The sequence below is a fragment of the Mus pahari genome, chromosome 1, assembly GCF_900095145.1.
Source record: "Mus pahari chromosome 1, PAHARI_EIJ_v1.1, whole genome shotgun sequence".
Taxonomy (NCBI): Eukaryota; Metazoa; Chordata; class Mammalia; order Rodentia; family Muridae; genus Mus; species Mus pahari.
The window spans coordinates 79,383,929-79,398,236 of NC_034590.1; the positions used below are offsets into that span (position 1 = coordinate 79,383,929).

The 14,308-nt window shown below is 45.8% G+C and overlaps 1 protein-coding gene across 9 annotated transcripts in view; it reads right to left on the reverse strand.

Moving 5' to 3' along the window:
* St5 (suppression of tumorigenicity 5) overlaps window positions 1–14,308 on the reverse strand; it is a 155,822-nt gene that overhangs the window by 31,207 nt on the left and 110,307 nt on the right. For 8 of the 9 annotated variants that reach the window (XM_029536900.1, XM_029536896.1, XM_029536906.1 and 5 more), the window contains one exon: window positions 3,405–4,655. In XM_029536900.1, coding sequence (XP_029392760.1) covers window positions 3,405–4,655 — 1,251 coding nt within the window. The remainder of the gene's footprint in view (window positions 1–3,404; window positions 4,656–14,308) is intronic. The other variant, XM_029536919.1, reaches the window with a different exon arrangement.

A 14,308-nucleotide genomic window follows, 5' to 3' on the forward strand; every position in this document is an offset into this window, starting at 1 on the left:
AAAAAAAAAAAAAAAAAAAGGCCAGCCCTCTTCTTCAGTAAAGCCAGTCCCCTGTCCCTTCCTATTCCCCAGAAAACCTACACTGCAGAATGGCAGCCATGGCTTCTTGGACCCCAAGATGTCTTGAGGCCACAGCACTTCTTCCTCTCCCCTCATGTGAGTTGGGATGCTGGCCGAAGCATTTTTCTCTCCATGGCATGGGCCTCCCAGGAAAGCCAACTGGGTGAGCAGGGCAACCTGACATGGCATCTGACACATTTTGTTTTTTTATTGCGTTTACTTATTTGAGGCATGCACGTGCAGGTCAGAGAACGACTTATTGGTTGTCTCTACCACTCGAGTCCTCGGAATCTCCCCTTCAGGGTCCCCGGGGAAGAAGAGCACGATTAAGCCTTTTTATCCATGAGTGTCTCTCCCTTTCAGTGACATCTCCTCTTTCGTGTTTCTTGAACACTTATCTTCAGAGCCCTGGGTTGCAAGTCAAGGGCTGACTACACCACCCTCTTCAGCTCAGCTGTCCCCTCTGTAGCATTCAATGTGACAACACTTCTTATCCTGGCACTCTCTTGCACTCCCAGGATAAATCAGTATTAGTTTTCATACACTTTGGGTAATTATTATTATTATTTTTTAAAGCTTTATTTATTTATTATATGTAATTACTCTGTAGCTGTCTTCAGACACTCCAGAAGAGGGCGTCAGATCTCGTTACGGATGGTTATGAGCCACCATGTGGTTGCTGGGATTTGAACTCAGGACCCCTGGAAGAGCAGTCGGGTGCTCTTACCCACTGAGCCATCTCACCAGCCCGGGTAATTATTTTTTATGCTCTAATAAAGGATTCTTTTTTGAAAAGGCTGGTCTTATATTTATTATTTCCAGACAGGGTTTCTCTATGTAGCCCAGCTGGCCTAAAACTCGCTATACAGACCATGATGCCACACGCACAGAGAGTACCTGCCTACAGCTTTCTGATTGCTAGGACTGAAGGCCTGTGCCACTGTGCCCAGTTCTAACTGGCCTTCATATGCCAGGGTTTCTTAGAATTCTGTCTGTAGGTATCCCGTCCTGATATGCACAAATATCCATGGCCAAGTACTTTATTCCTGATGCCTCATAAATTTCTGTCTTAGCCAAGATTTCCCAACTAAACAATCAATACTGTATAAATGAGATCAAGTCTTCATTGGAGTAAGAGCAGATTTGACATCTTATTCAGGTACCACGATGAAGGTTAACATATTACCTCTCATCAAAATAAATACTGTCTATTTCCAGGACATATGTGTAGGTATGTATACATGTATGGAAGTCAGACGTGGTTAACTTTTTTGATTATTCTCCACTTTGTTTTTTGAGGTTTGCTTTGTTTTGTTTTGTTTTGTTTTTTGAGACAAGGTCTCACTCTATAGCTTGGCTGGCCTGAAACTTACTATGTAGATCAGGTTGGCCTCAAACTCATAGAGATCCGCCTGTCTTCCATGTGCTGGGATTAATTAAAGGTGTGTGCCATTCTTGTGTGCCTTGTTTCTTTGAGACACAGTCTCTGGAGCTCATCGCTTCAGCCGGGTGAGCTAGCCAACAAGCTTCAGCGGGCTGCCTATTTCAACTCCATCCCCCTGAGCTGGGTTGCCATTACGCGGGTGCTGGGGATATGAACACCAATCTTCGCCCTTGTGTGGATAACATGTAACTGACTGAACCAGCTCCCTAGTCTTTCTCTCTGAGAAACTGTACCACCCGCCCTTGGTTGAGCACAGTAAATATCTGGCTTTCATTTCTTTAAAATAAGAAGCACACCTGACAAAACGTAGATAACTTACCATCATACACTCCTCCAGAGGAATATGCTCCAGGGTCAGACCAGCAAGCGCACTGGCTCACACTTTCTGAACTGTTCTTTTTCTCCAAACGCACAGGCTGAAGTCTGCTAAATTCTTGAAAAGACTCCACCACATAGTGTTTGTATGTGTATATTACATGAAAAAGTGATGTGTGGGAAACCTATAACACCTTCAAGTCAATCTCCTCTATTCCCTCTTGCTACCTAGCCAACTGCTTCCTGCTATTCTAAATAACTGCTCAGTTATCACCTCCAGGAGTGGCCTCTCCTTACTTCCAAACTGAATTTAGATGCTTCTCCTCTGAGTCTCTACAGAGGACTCTGTGCCACCTGGGATCACGGTTTGTATTATGGTATCTATGATTTATCTATGTATGAAGGAAGAACCCTGTCTTACTTATCTCTGGGTCTCTTATCCCAGCACAAGGCTAGGCATACAGCAGGCCTAGATGGATGTTAGCAGAAATGGATGAAATGAACGAAGCAAGCACAGCTGTCAGGCTGGTAAATAAACTAAGGAGCCAGTAAGCACTCCTGGGATAGGCTGGAGCATGAGACTATATATAAACGTGAAGCGCTCTGGCTCGGGAGCCAGACTGAAAACGGTGATTCTCCCTCTACACATGGACATCTGTATCTGAGATGGGATATGCTGGATGAAGTGTGAAGACGGTATCATACCAGAAAATTCCCAGAAGGGAAGCAAGCTGAATGCCCATCCAATCTTGGGATATATAGGATAAAGGTAAGAATTCCAAAGACTACTTGCTTCCAGACTGCCACAGAATCAGGTTAACAGGGATCTTTCAACTGAACAGGAACCAACTGTTCTTCAACTGGAAGCTCCCACAAAAGGTTGTTCTTGGATTTGGCCAAGAAGCTGGTGAAATATTTTTCCATACGCCTCTCTTTCAAGACCCAAGCAAGACCCACCCTCTGAAACAGAACCAGGCCATCTGGACAGGCTGGAGACCTCAAGAGACAGGAATCATTGTCAGCATCCCTGGAGTAGTGATAAAGTACAGTCCCCTGCTAAAGCTTCACTTAAGGAATTAATTGTTAGTGCAGGCACTTCATGTGGTTATGAGGCTAATATCCTACCAGTCCTTCAACAGGCTGTTTTCTCTAGAAGACCTAAAATGAAAGCAGATTTGACCTGCCAGTGATGGGCTAAGGAATTGTTAGCATAGCTGGCTCTACACTAACAAAGCCTCCCAACACTGGCAAGAGTGGCTTTCATCCTTTCTTCTACTCAAGAGCTGGAGGACAGGCTTGGTGGTGGTACATGATTTTAAACCCAGCATTGAGGCCAAGGCAAGAGTTCAAGGCCAGCCTGGTCTATAGCAGGCTCCAGGTCAGGTACAAAATGAAAGGAGGTGTGTGTGTGTGGTGGGGAGCAGGAGAACCATTTCTCTGCCCAAACTGGCAAACTAACAATTAATTATTCAGCCCTCCAGAGCTTGTGGAATAGGCCTGTGACCCAAGCACACTCCGCTCTTGCTCTTCCATTTAAAAGAATGCCATTAGGTCCCACTTCCTGACACAGGAGCGCATACCTTACCTGTTCTGTGACTTCCGGTGACCACGCATGTCCTTCTTGGGTCTCCGGGTGACTGGTGGGGCTGGGGTGGAAGGCAAGGGGGGTGGAGCAGCAGGTGTGGGTGAAGGAGGTAGACCATTGCTTGGCTTAGTCTTGGGATTCTTGTCAGCCTCGTACTCAAAGGTACGCTTGGGTTTGGGAACAGGGTTCACAGCTGGATCAGGGGAGCTCTTCGGAGGCAGCAGCTGGGGACTAGAGCTATTCCCAGGGGTCTCTGACTTCATGGAAACACTGCCTTCCCTGTCCAGGGGTGGGCCTGCCTCCCCAGCACCTCCGGCCACTCCTCCTGCCCTGCTGCTGGGGCTTACACTTGCAGTTCCTGTTGGCTCCTCCAAGGTACCCAAAGTTCCAGTCTTCCTCCTCCCTTGGTCTACACTGTAGCAGCTGCTAGGGAGCTGGGGGAGACCCCGGCCAGGCTGCTCCTTTAGGGCTTGTTCGATTTTCTGGATCCGGCTCAGCACTGCTGAGCTCTCTTTCCTGATGCCATGCCCCCTGAGCAAGGCACTGGGCTCCGTCCGGCCTGGACGCTTCTCCAGCCGGTATAAAGAGTCCCGCACAGGAAGTGCCTCTGCCTCCTCCTCTGTCTCAGGGTAGGAACACTCAGAGAAGGTCCTGCTCATCCTCCGGAGGCCTTTGAAATCAAAGGTCTTTTCTGAGCTGCAGGGGGATGGCACCACACTGGGGCAGCCCACACTGGGGCAGCCCTCACTGACCGACCACTCGCTCCCAGGACCCTCCCGCTTCTCTCCACATAGACTCATCCTGGGTGAAGCCTCTCGGCGACCTTCCCATGCTGAAATCTTCTCTCGGATACCCAAGCTATGGGCTCGGGTACCAGTGCAACTCAGCAAGACACTCCGAGACCCAGCCCCTAGGAATGGGGTGCTCTGGGCAAGGGGGAGGCAAGCAGCCACACCTTCTACATCCTGGACTGCACCCTGGACAGTCTCCTTCTGGTCCTCTCTTTTGCGTAATGAAGGGGTTCTGTCCAAATAGCTGAAGCTGGTAGCCTTGAGCGTACAGATGGGTGGTGAGGTCTCTGGGGAGGGATCTTGACCTAGGGATGAAGGATTTTGAGAATACCGGTCCTTGAGAAGCACCTGGGATTTAGAGTGGCTGGGGTACCTGCAGGCTGAGGTTTCACTATCACTGAGTGGGTAGATGGGACTTCTTGGTGGGTATAAAACTGGAGGTGGAGAGACTGACTGAGACCTAAGAGCAAAAAGAAAAAAGAAAGGAAAAGGAAAAGAGTGAGTGGTCTAAAAGCCAGGGGGATTGTGTTTCATTCTGATGTTCTGTTCCTGTAGAAGTCTCAAAAATACTCTAAGTGCCCCCTCCCATACCAATCCCATCACTTGGGAGATGAAGGCAAAAGGATTGTGAGTTCAAGGTCATCACTGGCTACACATTGAGTCTGAGGCCAGCCTGGGTTAGTATGTCCAAAACAAAGAAAAAAATCCTTCATTTAATATGTATCATTAAGGCTGGGCGTGGTGGTGCACGCCTTTAATCCCAGAACTTGGGAGGCAGAGGCAGGCGGATTTCTGAGTTCGAGGCCAGCCTGGTCTACAGAGTGAGTTCCAGGACAGCCAGGACTATACAGAGAAACCCTGTCTCGAACCCCCCCCCCCCCTAATGTATCTTTAAGGCTGTCCTCAAGTAAAGAGTAACTCTTTAGTCACAGCAGGCCAACCTCCACAAACCTGTCTGTCTAGCTCATCCTTAGGGACCTGAGTGATGCACAGAGCAGAAGCTTATTCTTTAATAGATCAGAGAATCTGTCAACTAGAGAACAGTAAGAACATGTACTGCTACATGGCCAACTGGTCCTCTTAGAAGAAAGCACACAGTGCTTTTACATTATAAATATTCCTGAACTATCAATATGATATCAGTGAATGTGCAGATGAGAAGAGATGCTAATGAACAACTGTCATGAACTGCAGCAAAACAACCCCAACTTATTACTTTCTAAAGTATCCCCAAGTATATATGCCAAAACTGTTTGGTCTTTAAGCCCTTGGAAATCTCCCCCAAGACTGTGTTACTACTACAAGATCCTACTATCCTGACCAGAATTAGGGTCTCCAATGGATTTACAAAGGTTAGTCAGGCCCCTCAAGAAAGAGTCCTTTCCACTCTCTCAGAAGGTTTTTACATAGCTCTACCCTATGAGAGTGGCTTCATATCCAACAAGCCAGCTTGAAATCCATACACAGATCTCAGCAAATGTTCCTAAGGACATGAACTCAATTTACCTTCATGAAAACTCTATGAGGTCATTGTTATACATTATTATTTCCATGATGGAAATAAAAAGACAAAAGAAGACTTAGAGAAATTACATATCTCACCAAAGGTCCCTTGAATGTTAAGTAGTGAAGTCACAATGTGAATTTACACTACACCAAGTTTTTCTCTAAAGATAAGACAGTACAAAAGGGCTCTAAGTCCTACCACAGAGATACTTGTACACCCATGCTTATTGCTGTGCTGTTTATAATAACTAAAAAGTGGAAATAACCTAGATCTCCATCAACAGATGAATCGTCTAAGGCAATGTGATACATACACACAATGGGATTTTACTCAAGCCATAAAGAAAAATAAAATCATGACATCTGCAGGAAAACAGACAGAATTAGAAATTTGTGGTTGTTCTTGTTTTGCTTGTTTTTCTGAGATGGGGTTTCTTTGTTAAAAGAGCCCTGGCTGTCGTAAAACTCACTCTATAGACCAAGATGACCTCAAACTCACAAAGATCCATCTGCTTCTGCCTCCCAAGTGTTGGAATCAAAGGTGTTGCATCACCACATCTGGCTTAATATTTTCTTGTTGTTTGAAGTTTTTATATTAAGTGAAGTGACCCAGATACAGAACCACATGTTTTCTCTTCATATACAGATCCAAGATTACACATACATTCATATATAATACATGTACTATGGAGAACATGAAACTAGAAAAGGGACTCTGAAAGTAAAAAAAAGAGGTTTAGGGTAGAAAGAAAGGGTAATAGAAAACATGTATGTATTCAAAGTCTATAATCAAATTATATGTTAATTTTAAAACTTTTTAATGGAGAAATAAAAAAAAAAAAACCAGTAAACAGTAACCTCTTCCACCAAACATAGCTCACCACAAACCTCCATGGCACTGGACACAGCCCAGTCAGGAACATAATATTTATAAGGATCAGGGGACTTCTCTGCTAGAGATCTTGTCTAAGGCATGTGGTCTGTATCTATAAAGCCCTGTATGAATGCTGAACAAGAATGGGAAGAAAAGGTAGAGGTGAGTGAGCTTACTGGACAGAGCTATGAGCAAGCATCCTCTCTTCTGGGGTCTACTATGATCATCACTGTCAACCCTTAAGAATTCTTCTTAAACAGTATTAGCTCAAAGGTGGTAGGAATTTGCTAACAGTGAACCCACAGAAGGTCTGACTGATCAAAACCTGGGCTGTCCAGCTTCACAGCCTCCAAAGTGTCATGCCATCTCTAGGACAGCAGCCAGCTGCTCCTGAGCCAGTGGCTGTCACCACTTGCTCACATACAAAACCGGAGCTCTGGTGAGTCACAGATTGGCTGACAATTCCCTGTTAGGTCACAGCCTTTACTGACCCAACCAACAGGAAACCTCGTATGCTTAAGTTGTTTTTAAAAGGGCAAGTCAAACAAGAGCCACCACACATGTACATAGGCATAGACGAGAGAACTGCAGTGCACAGCCAAGCTCATGACCAAAGAGCCTGCTCAGTGAGCAAGTGGGAACAGAAACCTCAATTCTCTGTAGTAGGCACTCGCAGAGCTTAAGGAGACCCCAGCCTACGCACAATGATCAGGGGTCCCTCGTCTCTCCTGTTTTATAAAGGCACAGATTAAAAAGGGGGGATTAATCCAGGCCCCTACAAAGATAAGTCACTGGGTTCTACAGAGGACTCTGTTCTGGTGATTCTCAGGGGAGATGGGAGAAGTGCCTCCACAGGTTGCTGTCCTGTGTTAGGGACAGGCTCAGAAGAATCTGCCATTTCCCACAGAAGGCTTAAAGGAAGATACAACACTGTGGACAGATGTCTGGATGCTTGCATCTTTGTAAAAGGTATCTACACATCAGGTAGCATCACTGGCATAAGGTAACTCAGCCTTGATCTTCCGTTTCATTTAGTTGTCTTTTATCCATAAACAGGTTGAGAGAGAATGTAAGGCAATTCCTTGCCTGTCAGGTGAGAGAAAATGATGACTAAGCTAACCAGTACCTGGATCCAGGGGTGCTCACCAGGCCAAGCCACTAAGCACCTGTCCTTGGTGTCTGGTCTCCCACTCCGGTGCTTTCATTCTCCAGACACACTGTAACCAGTGGCCCCTTGGTTCCGATTCAGAGGTCAGCAAGCAGCTCCCTAGTGACTCCGTGTGCATCTGTACACACCTCAAGTGTGAGGCACAGCTTGGCTCTTCATTCACAAGGTATACTCTATAGCAGGTACACTCCAGGCATTCAGACTCAGCAGAGAGCAGAAAGACAATGCCCACCCCTTCTCGCTCTTTTTCTGTGTGTGCCACCTAACAGAGTTGGCTTTCCTTGGCCATCCATCTGAGCTATCCCTATGCTGTTTTGTGCTTCCTTATCTCTGGTTTTACCATTATATATAAAGAAGGGTGAAAAGGTCTATGTTTCTCTCCTCCTCCACACATCTGGATCCATCCAGCTCCCTAACACACCTACCTACTCCATCCCATCAATTCTGCTTCCCCACACCTCTTACAGCCCCTACCCCATCCCCACTGCTGCTGATACTTCCTCTGTTCAGATCTTTTCTTCCCACCAAGACTGAAAACATTCTCTTGATTTCCCTTTGCCTTAGTCTCGACCTTGTTCCGGTCCATCTTCTCATCTTGCTGAGATTCCCTACTGTCTGCAGACTAAAAGCAAGCCTGACAAGCTCCCCATGATTTGGTTTTTACTCAGCTTGCTTCCTTCTCCTCACACTGCATATCCTTCCACATCAATCCTGCATCCAGCCAAAGGTACGTCAAGCTTCTAGATTTCTTTAACGCTACCCTCTTCACCTAGGTGGAGCTGGCCAATTTTTAATTTTTAATTTCTAGCCTCCACTGTGGCTAGAAAAATATCTATTATGATATAATACTTATAAGGGTATCCAAGCTTGACATTACAACATGATGTCATTTATAAACATACTAGGTCCCATTCATAAGTATCCTGGGATATATGTGGATCATAAGCTGCAGGCTAGACATGTCTATATCAGACTGTTTCCCAACATATCTCCTTAACTAGTCACAAATAGGTTTATTTGAAAGTTATGACACTATCCTATTAGATCTTGTTATCCCCTGCACCTAAATGTAATGTTTTATATTGAGTGAATGAATGAATGAAAAGATAAGCAGTGAAAACCTTGGTCTCCTTTATGCCTGCTCTAGCCTTTGTCTATAAATGTCCCTGATCAACACAGAAAGATACACAAAACATATAGTGTACTAGTGAGGCCGTCAGTCCAAATCCCTCCCCCCAGACAGCAACAACTGAATAGCAGACCAACCGCCTGGACAAGTTCCTTATTTTGGTCACTGCAGGTCACCTATATTCTCTAAATCTTCAGTCCTTTTAAAACACTTTCTCTAATTATCTCCAGGCACTAATTATATGACTAAGATGGATCAGATTATGAATAATTCCCAAACATCAAGAGAAGTACCAGACAAAAGCAAATACAAAGCAACTAATACACACCCAAGATGTTGCTCTTTGACAGCTTACTGTGTTCTCAGTCCCAGAGCCTGCCCTGGGGAGGCAGCCACTGTGGAACTGGGTACCTTACGTGCCACAGCTTGTCAGCGGCAGCCAGTTCTATTGCTTGACACGGACACAGATGCCAACACCATGGCAAACAACTTGCCAAAATAAACATTTTCAGGAGACAGGGAGTTAGAAAAACAGATAAAAGCAAAGGGGGTGGGGGAATGTACACAGGAAATCGAAAAGAATGTAAGAATATAAACACACATGCATGGAGATAAATATTTAAGACAAGTAAGCCATTTTTTTTAAAAGTGTATGAACTGAGGTATGGAAATAGAACATATTTAAGGAGAAAGCAATGTGTGTGTATGCTTCCACACATGCAGACAGAAGTTGTGATTTAAAATGCAAACTAGTCCCTTTGCTACAAATATAGCCCAGCTCTAGTGTGGGCCCTCTTTCCTTCCTTCTTTTGCTTTCTTTCCCTTTTTCCTCCTTTCTCTCTCCTGAGGACAGGGTCTCTTATGTGCTTGGCTGACCCTGAACTCCCTATGTAGTTGAGGTTGACCTTCAATTCCTGATCCTCCTGACTCTGCTTCCAAGTGCTGGGATTACAGGCATACACACCTGATTCTCATAATGGCAGGAAGCATTTGTGTCAAAAAAAAAAGGCCTACATATTACTAAGTACATGCAGAACATTTTTGGAGAAGGCTGCCAGTACACTTCTAACTCTGCTCCCTTGAAGTTGCAGATGGACTTGGGAGTGGGGGAGGTTGAGGGGATAGCCAGGGGGACAACTATAAGGAAGGAAAAGGTCATGATGGAAGGAAGCATTTGGGAGAAAGTCCTAGGTGCCATGTACCGCCAGAGGCATCAGGATGTGTTGTGAACACTAGAAAGGGAGCCTTCTTTGGGAAAGGGCTACTCAACTGGTGTTCAGTGTGCTTCCAAGAAAACTGCCTTGGAGTTAGGCATTAACCACTCTAGGGCTACTCAACCGAGATGGGCTGTTGCCTCCCCGAGTATGAGCATCCTCCTACAACTCAATGATGGCCTCAGCTCTGGGAACACCATTCTCAGTGTGGACCCTGTACTGTGAACACAGGAAGAAAACAAAGGAGGAACATAGCCTGAGTCCTGTCAGCAAGACGAGTATTTTGTTTCTTGGCCTAAAAGCTCAAAAACTTCTATTGACAACCCATTCCAAAAGAGTTCCAATAGAGAGGTAAGCATGGGGTAACATATTGGCTTTACTGCTCCCCAGTCAATCTCAAATGACTAAGAACCCTTAAGGGTCCAGAAAGCCTCAGGCCTCCAGTGAAGCTACAAGCAGGCTGTGGTCTACAGAGACTTGCAAGGTCAAACTAAGAAAGAGGTTGCTGTGGGTCTATGAGTAAACTGTCCTTTTTACTCCCACAGAACACATCTGAGCCATATCTGGGCCCCACTTGGTCTTAGAAGGAAGGCAGGAAGTTTTTAAAGGAAGTTCATCAGTTTGGACTGAAAAGAGCAGAGGACACTACAAAATGAAAAGAAGACTTTATATCTCTGAAATATAATAAAGCAGACTGAGGAAATTAGTCATCTGTAAGAATGAGATACTTCATATTTTATACATGTGTGTATTTTTATGTATGCTTGTGTGCAGAGGTCCAGAGAACAATTTGCAGGAGTTATTTCTCTCCTTCCACCATGTGAGGTCCAGGAATGATTAAACTCAGGTCATTCAGGTCTGAGCTTGGTGGCAAGTTCCTTTACTCTCTGAGGTCCCTGGCTGGCCAGAATGATCTGCTTTTTCATATAAAAGTATATGTAACTTGTATGCATTCTGTCATATCCCCTGCCCACTGCCTTCTCTCAGCACACCCCACCCCCTGAGCCCCTTCTTCCTTACAAGTTACCCTCCTACTTTCATTTAAAAAAAAAAAAAATCCACTGAGGTTAATTAGGGCTGCCTGCATAAGCATGAGTATAGGATTATTTATAGGAGCATGGGTTACACTGCAGAAGAAAAATAACTCCCTACCCCAGCTGCCACCAACTACCATAGCTCCTAGGGGAATGGGGACTCCTGAGCTCCACCCTTTCCATGATGCAGTGTTAATAGCTCAATCTTGCATAGGTCTTCTGCAGGGAACCACAGCTGCTGTGAGCTCCTGAGTGCAATGGCCACTCATGTCTAGAAGACAGCAGTTCCCAGTGCTGTTTCTGGTCCTCTAGCTCTTACATATTTTCCACCCGCTCCTACACTATGTTCCTTGAGCCTTCGAGGAAGTGAGAAAGTGGGCCATTTAGGGCTGAGAACACAATGACCTTTTATTTATTTTTTATTTTTTAAAAGGATACTAAGACCTGGTAGTACATGCTTTTAATCCCAGCACCAGAGAGGCAAAGGCAGGCAGATCCCTGAAAGTTCCAGGATGCTTGGTCTACAGAGTGAGTTCCAGGACGGCCAGGGCTACACAGAGAAACCCTGTCTCAAACAAACAAACAAACAAACAAACAACAAACAAACACAGTTGTTTTTTTTTTAAAGTAACTTAGAGGGCAGAATCAAAAGGCCAAGGGGCTGAGGTAGAAATAAGATGCCCAGGCAACAGGGCAAGATCTAATCAAGGAATCACAACAGGAATGACCACAGCAACTCTTATGAAAAAGAAAGCATGTAATTGTGTCCTGCTTACAGTTTCAGAGGTTTCATCAATTATCAGCATGGCATGGAGCATGGTGGACACAGGCAGACAGGTGCTGAGAGGTCCACAGCCTGATCCTCAGGCATCAGGAAGAATGTGCTATGGGGCCTGGCTCAGGCTACTGAAAGCTCAAAGCCCATGGAGTGACAAACTTACTCCAATAAAGCCACACCTCCTAATCCTTCTCAACTAAAGCCACTCCCTGATGACTGAAGCATTCAAAAATCTACAGAGTGGATAGGAAAAGTGACCAGAGTAGAGAAGGACCATCGAGACCTTACCAGCAGACCATGCCCCATAAAGGTGGCTTCCTTACCTAAGAGAGTGGCCAACAAATAGGCGATGCCTTTATAAGCCAGGAGATGCTCTAGGCTCTGGGAACCCAGATGGAAGTCAAAGTCCTTGTGCTCAAGAAATTAACATCTCTTACAGACACCCATGTTTCTTATAACCTGAAACCAGAATCAAGGATACGAAACACCAGACTTAACTTCTATACTGCTACGACCCACATGCTAGGATTTCTGATAGAAAAACTCAGGTCCTACTGCACAAGTGAAATCTGAGAGCAACAAGTGGCCAAACTGACCTCTAACTAGATAGAACCCTTTTAGTCAGAAGTGTCACTTATTTGCAAGCTACCAAGCTTCTGACCCCACCCCAGGACATCAGCACCAATGTGACACAACCTCTGCAATTCAGAGCAGCTCTGAGAACCTCTAGCTCCTCCTGCTGAGCTGGGCATCAAACTACAGAGACAAGAGTGCAAACAACCTGTCAGATGGTGTGAGGCAGTGTGCTCACTGGCCTCACTCAGAGAAAAGGAAATCTGCTCCAGTAAGTCAGGCCACAGCAAAGGGCAAAGCTTACGTTCTCTTTATCCTATAGGCTCCTGCTAAATCAAGCCTGGGCTTCAAAGGTGAAAAAAGGGAATAAATTTGCAGAAGACCTAATTAAAACCTTGGTAATGGGATCTAAGATCTTTACCACAGAATGGCTGGGGGCAACATCAGGTCCAGCCTTTAGCAAGCCAAAGGTAAAGCCGTGAAAAACAGATCAGAACAGTAGCATTGAGGCCCCACATGCCCAGCCCCATTAGTTTTCTATTTCCAAAAAAATAGTCCCCACCCCTCACCCGACCCCTCACCCCATACAAACGCTTCTCAGGACTACCAGGCTCTACTGTGTTCACGGTTCCCAGACAGCCAGGGCGTCAATACTCACCTTTGAAAGGCGCTGCACCCCTGCCCTCTCCAGTCAATTTCTAACTACAGCAACATGCTCCCTCCTCAGACTCTTGAGCTGGCAACGATAAAAGGGTCCCAACTCACTGCCAGCAATGCATTGAAAAGTCAGACTACTGTACCCAAATGTCAAGATCATCACATTGTAAACCCTTGTGAGTGGACCATCCCATCTTTGTTTCCTAGTGTTCAGCCCAGAACCTGGCGCCCAAGAGATCCCTGAGTTCACCGCAGTGATTTCCTAAGTGAACCAGTGACCTCCTGTTTCATCCAGTCCAAATACACGGTGGTAGGGGCTAAGGTGAAGCCAATCACAGAAACCACCAGATCACAATGTCCGAGTTACACCTACAGCCCAGGAGTGACCTTTGAGTGAAGGACACAGCTAGCCACGCAGTCTGTGATTCCATGGCAAAAGCCAGGTTCCCAGAAAGGGAGGGAGGGAGGGAGGGAGGGAGGGAGGGGATCGGAAATGTGGCAGGAAGGAAGTAAAGCCACAGAAGGGAGGCTGGAGAGATGCTTTTTTAAAGATACATCTCAAGCTCAGATATTTACAAACACTGTTCTCATGTTTGGATAGCAACCATGCTGGGACAGTAAAGGAAAAAGCAATTCCTGAGAACATTTAGAAATATGTAGGCGTGTATTCCAAATAGAAACTGGAGAATGTGTCAGCAATCCTGGTTTGGCTTTGCAGCTTAATGTAAATACTACACATCCTGCACCTCTGGAACCCTAACATAGTAGAAAATAGAAAGAAACGGTCAGGCAGAGATCTGGCTCAGTGGTTAAGAGCATGTGTTCTTCCAGCGGACCAGAGTTTGGTTCCCTGCACCCATATCTGGAAGCTCACAACCTCCTGTAACGCAAATTCTGTGAGGTCCAACGTCCTCTTCTAGCCTCCATAGACGCCCACATCGCGTGCACACCTAGCACACAGATATACATGCATAGGAGGCTGCGGATGCGGCATGTGGTTAGAGCGCTGGATGCTCTTGCAGAGGGCTGGGGTTCAGTTTCTTGCACCTATGAGTTCATAACTGTCAATAATTCTAGTTCCAGCTGGGCGTGGTGGCGCACGCCTTTAATCCCAGCACTTGGGAGGCAGAGGCAGGCGGATTTCTGAGTTCGAGGCCAGCCTGGTCTACAGAGTGAGCTC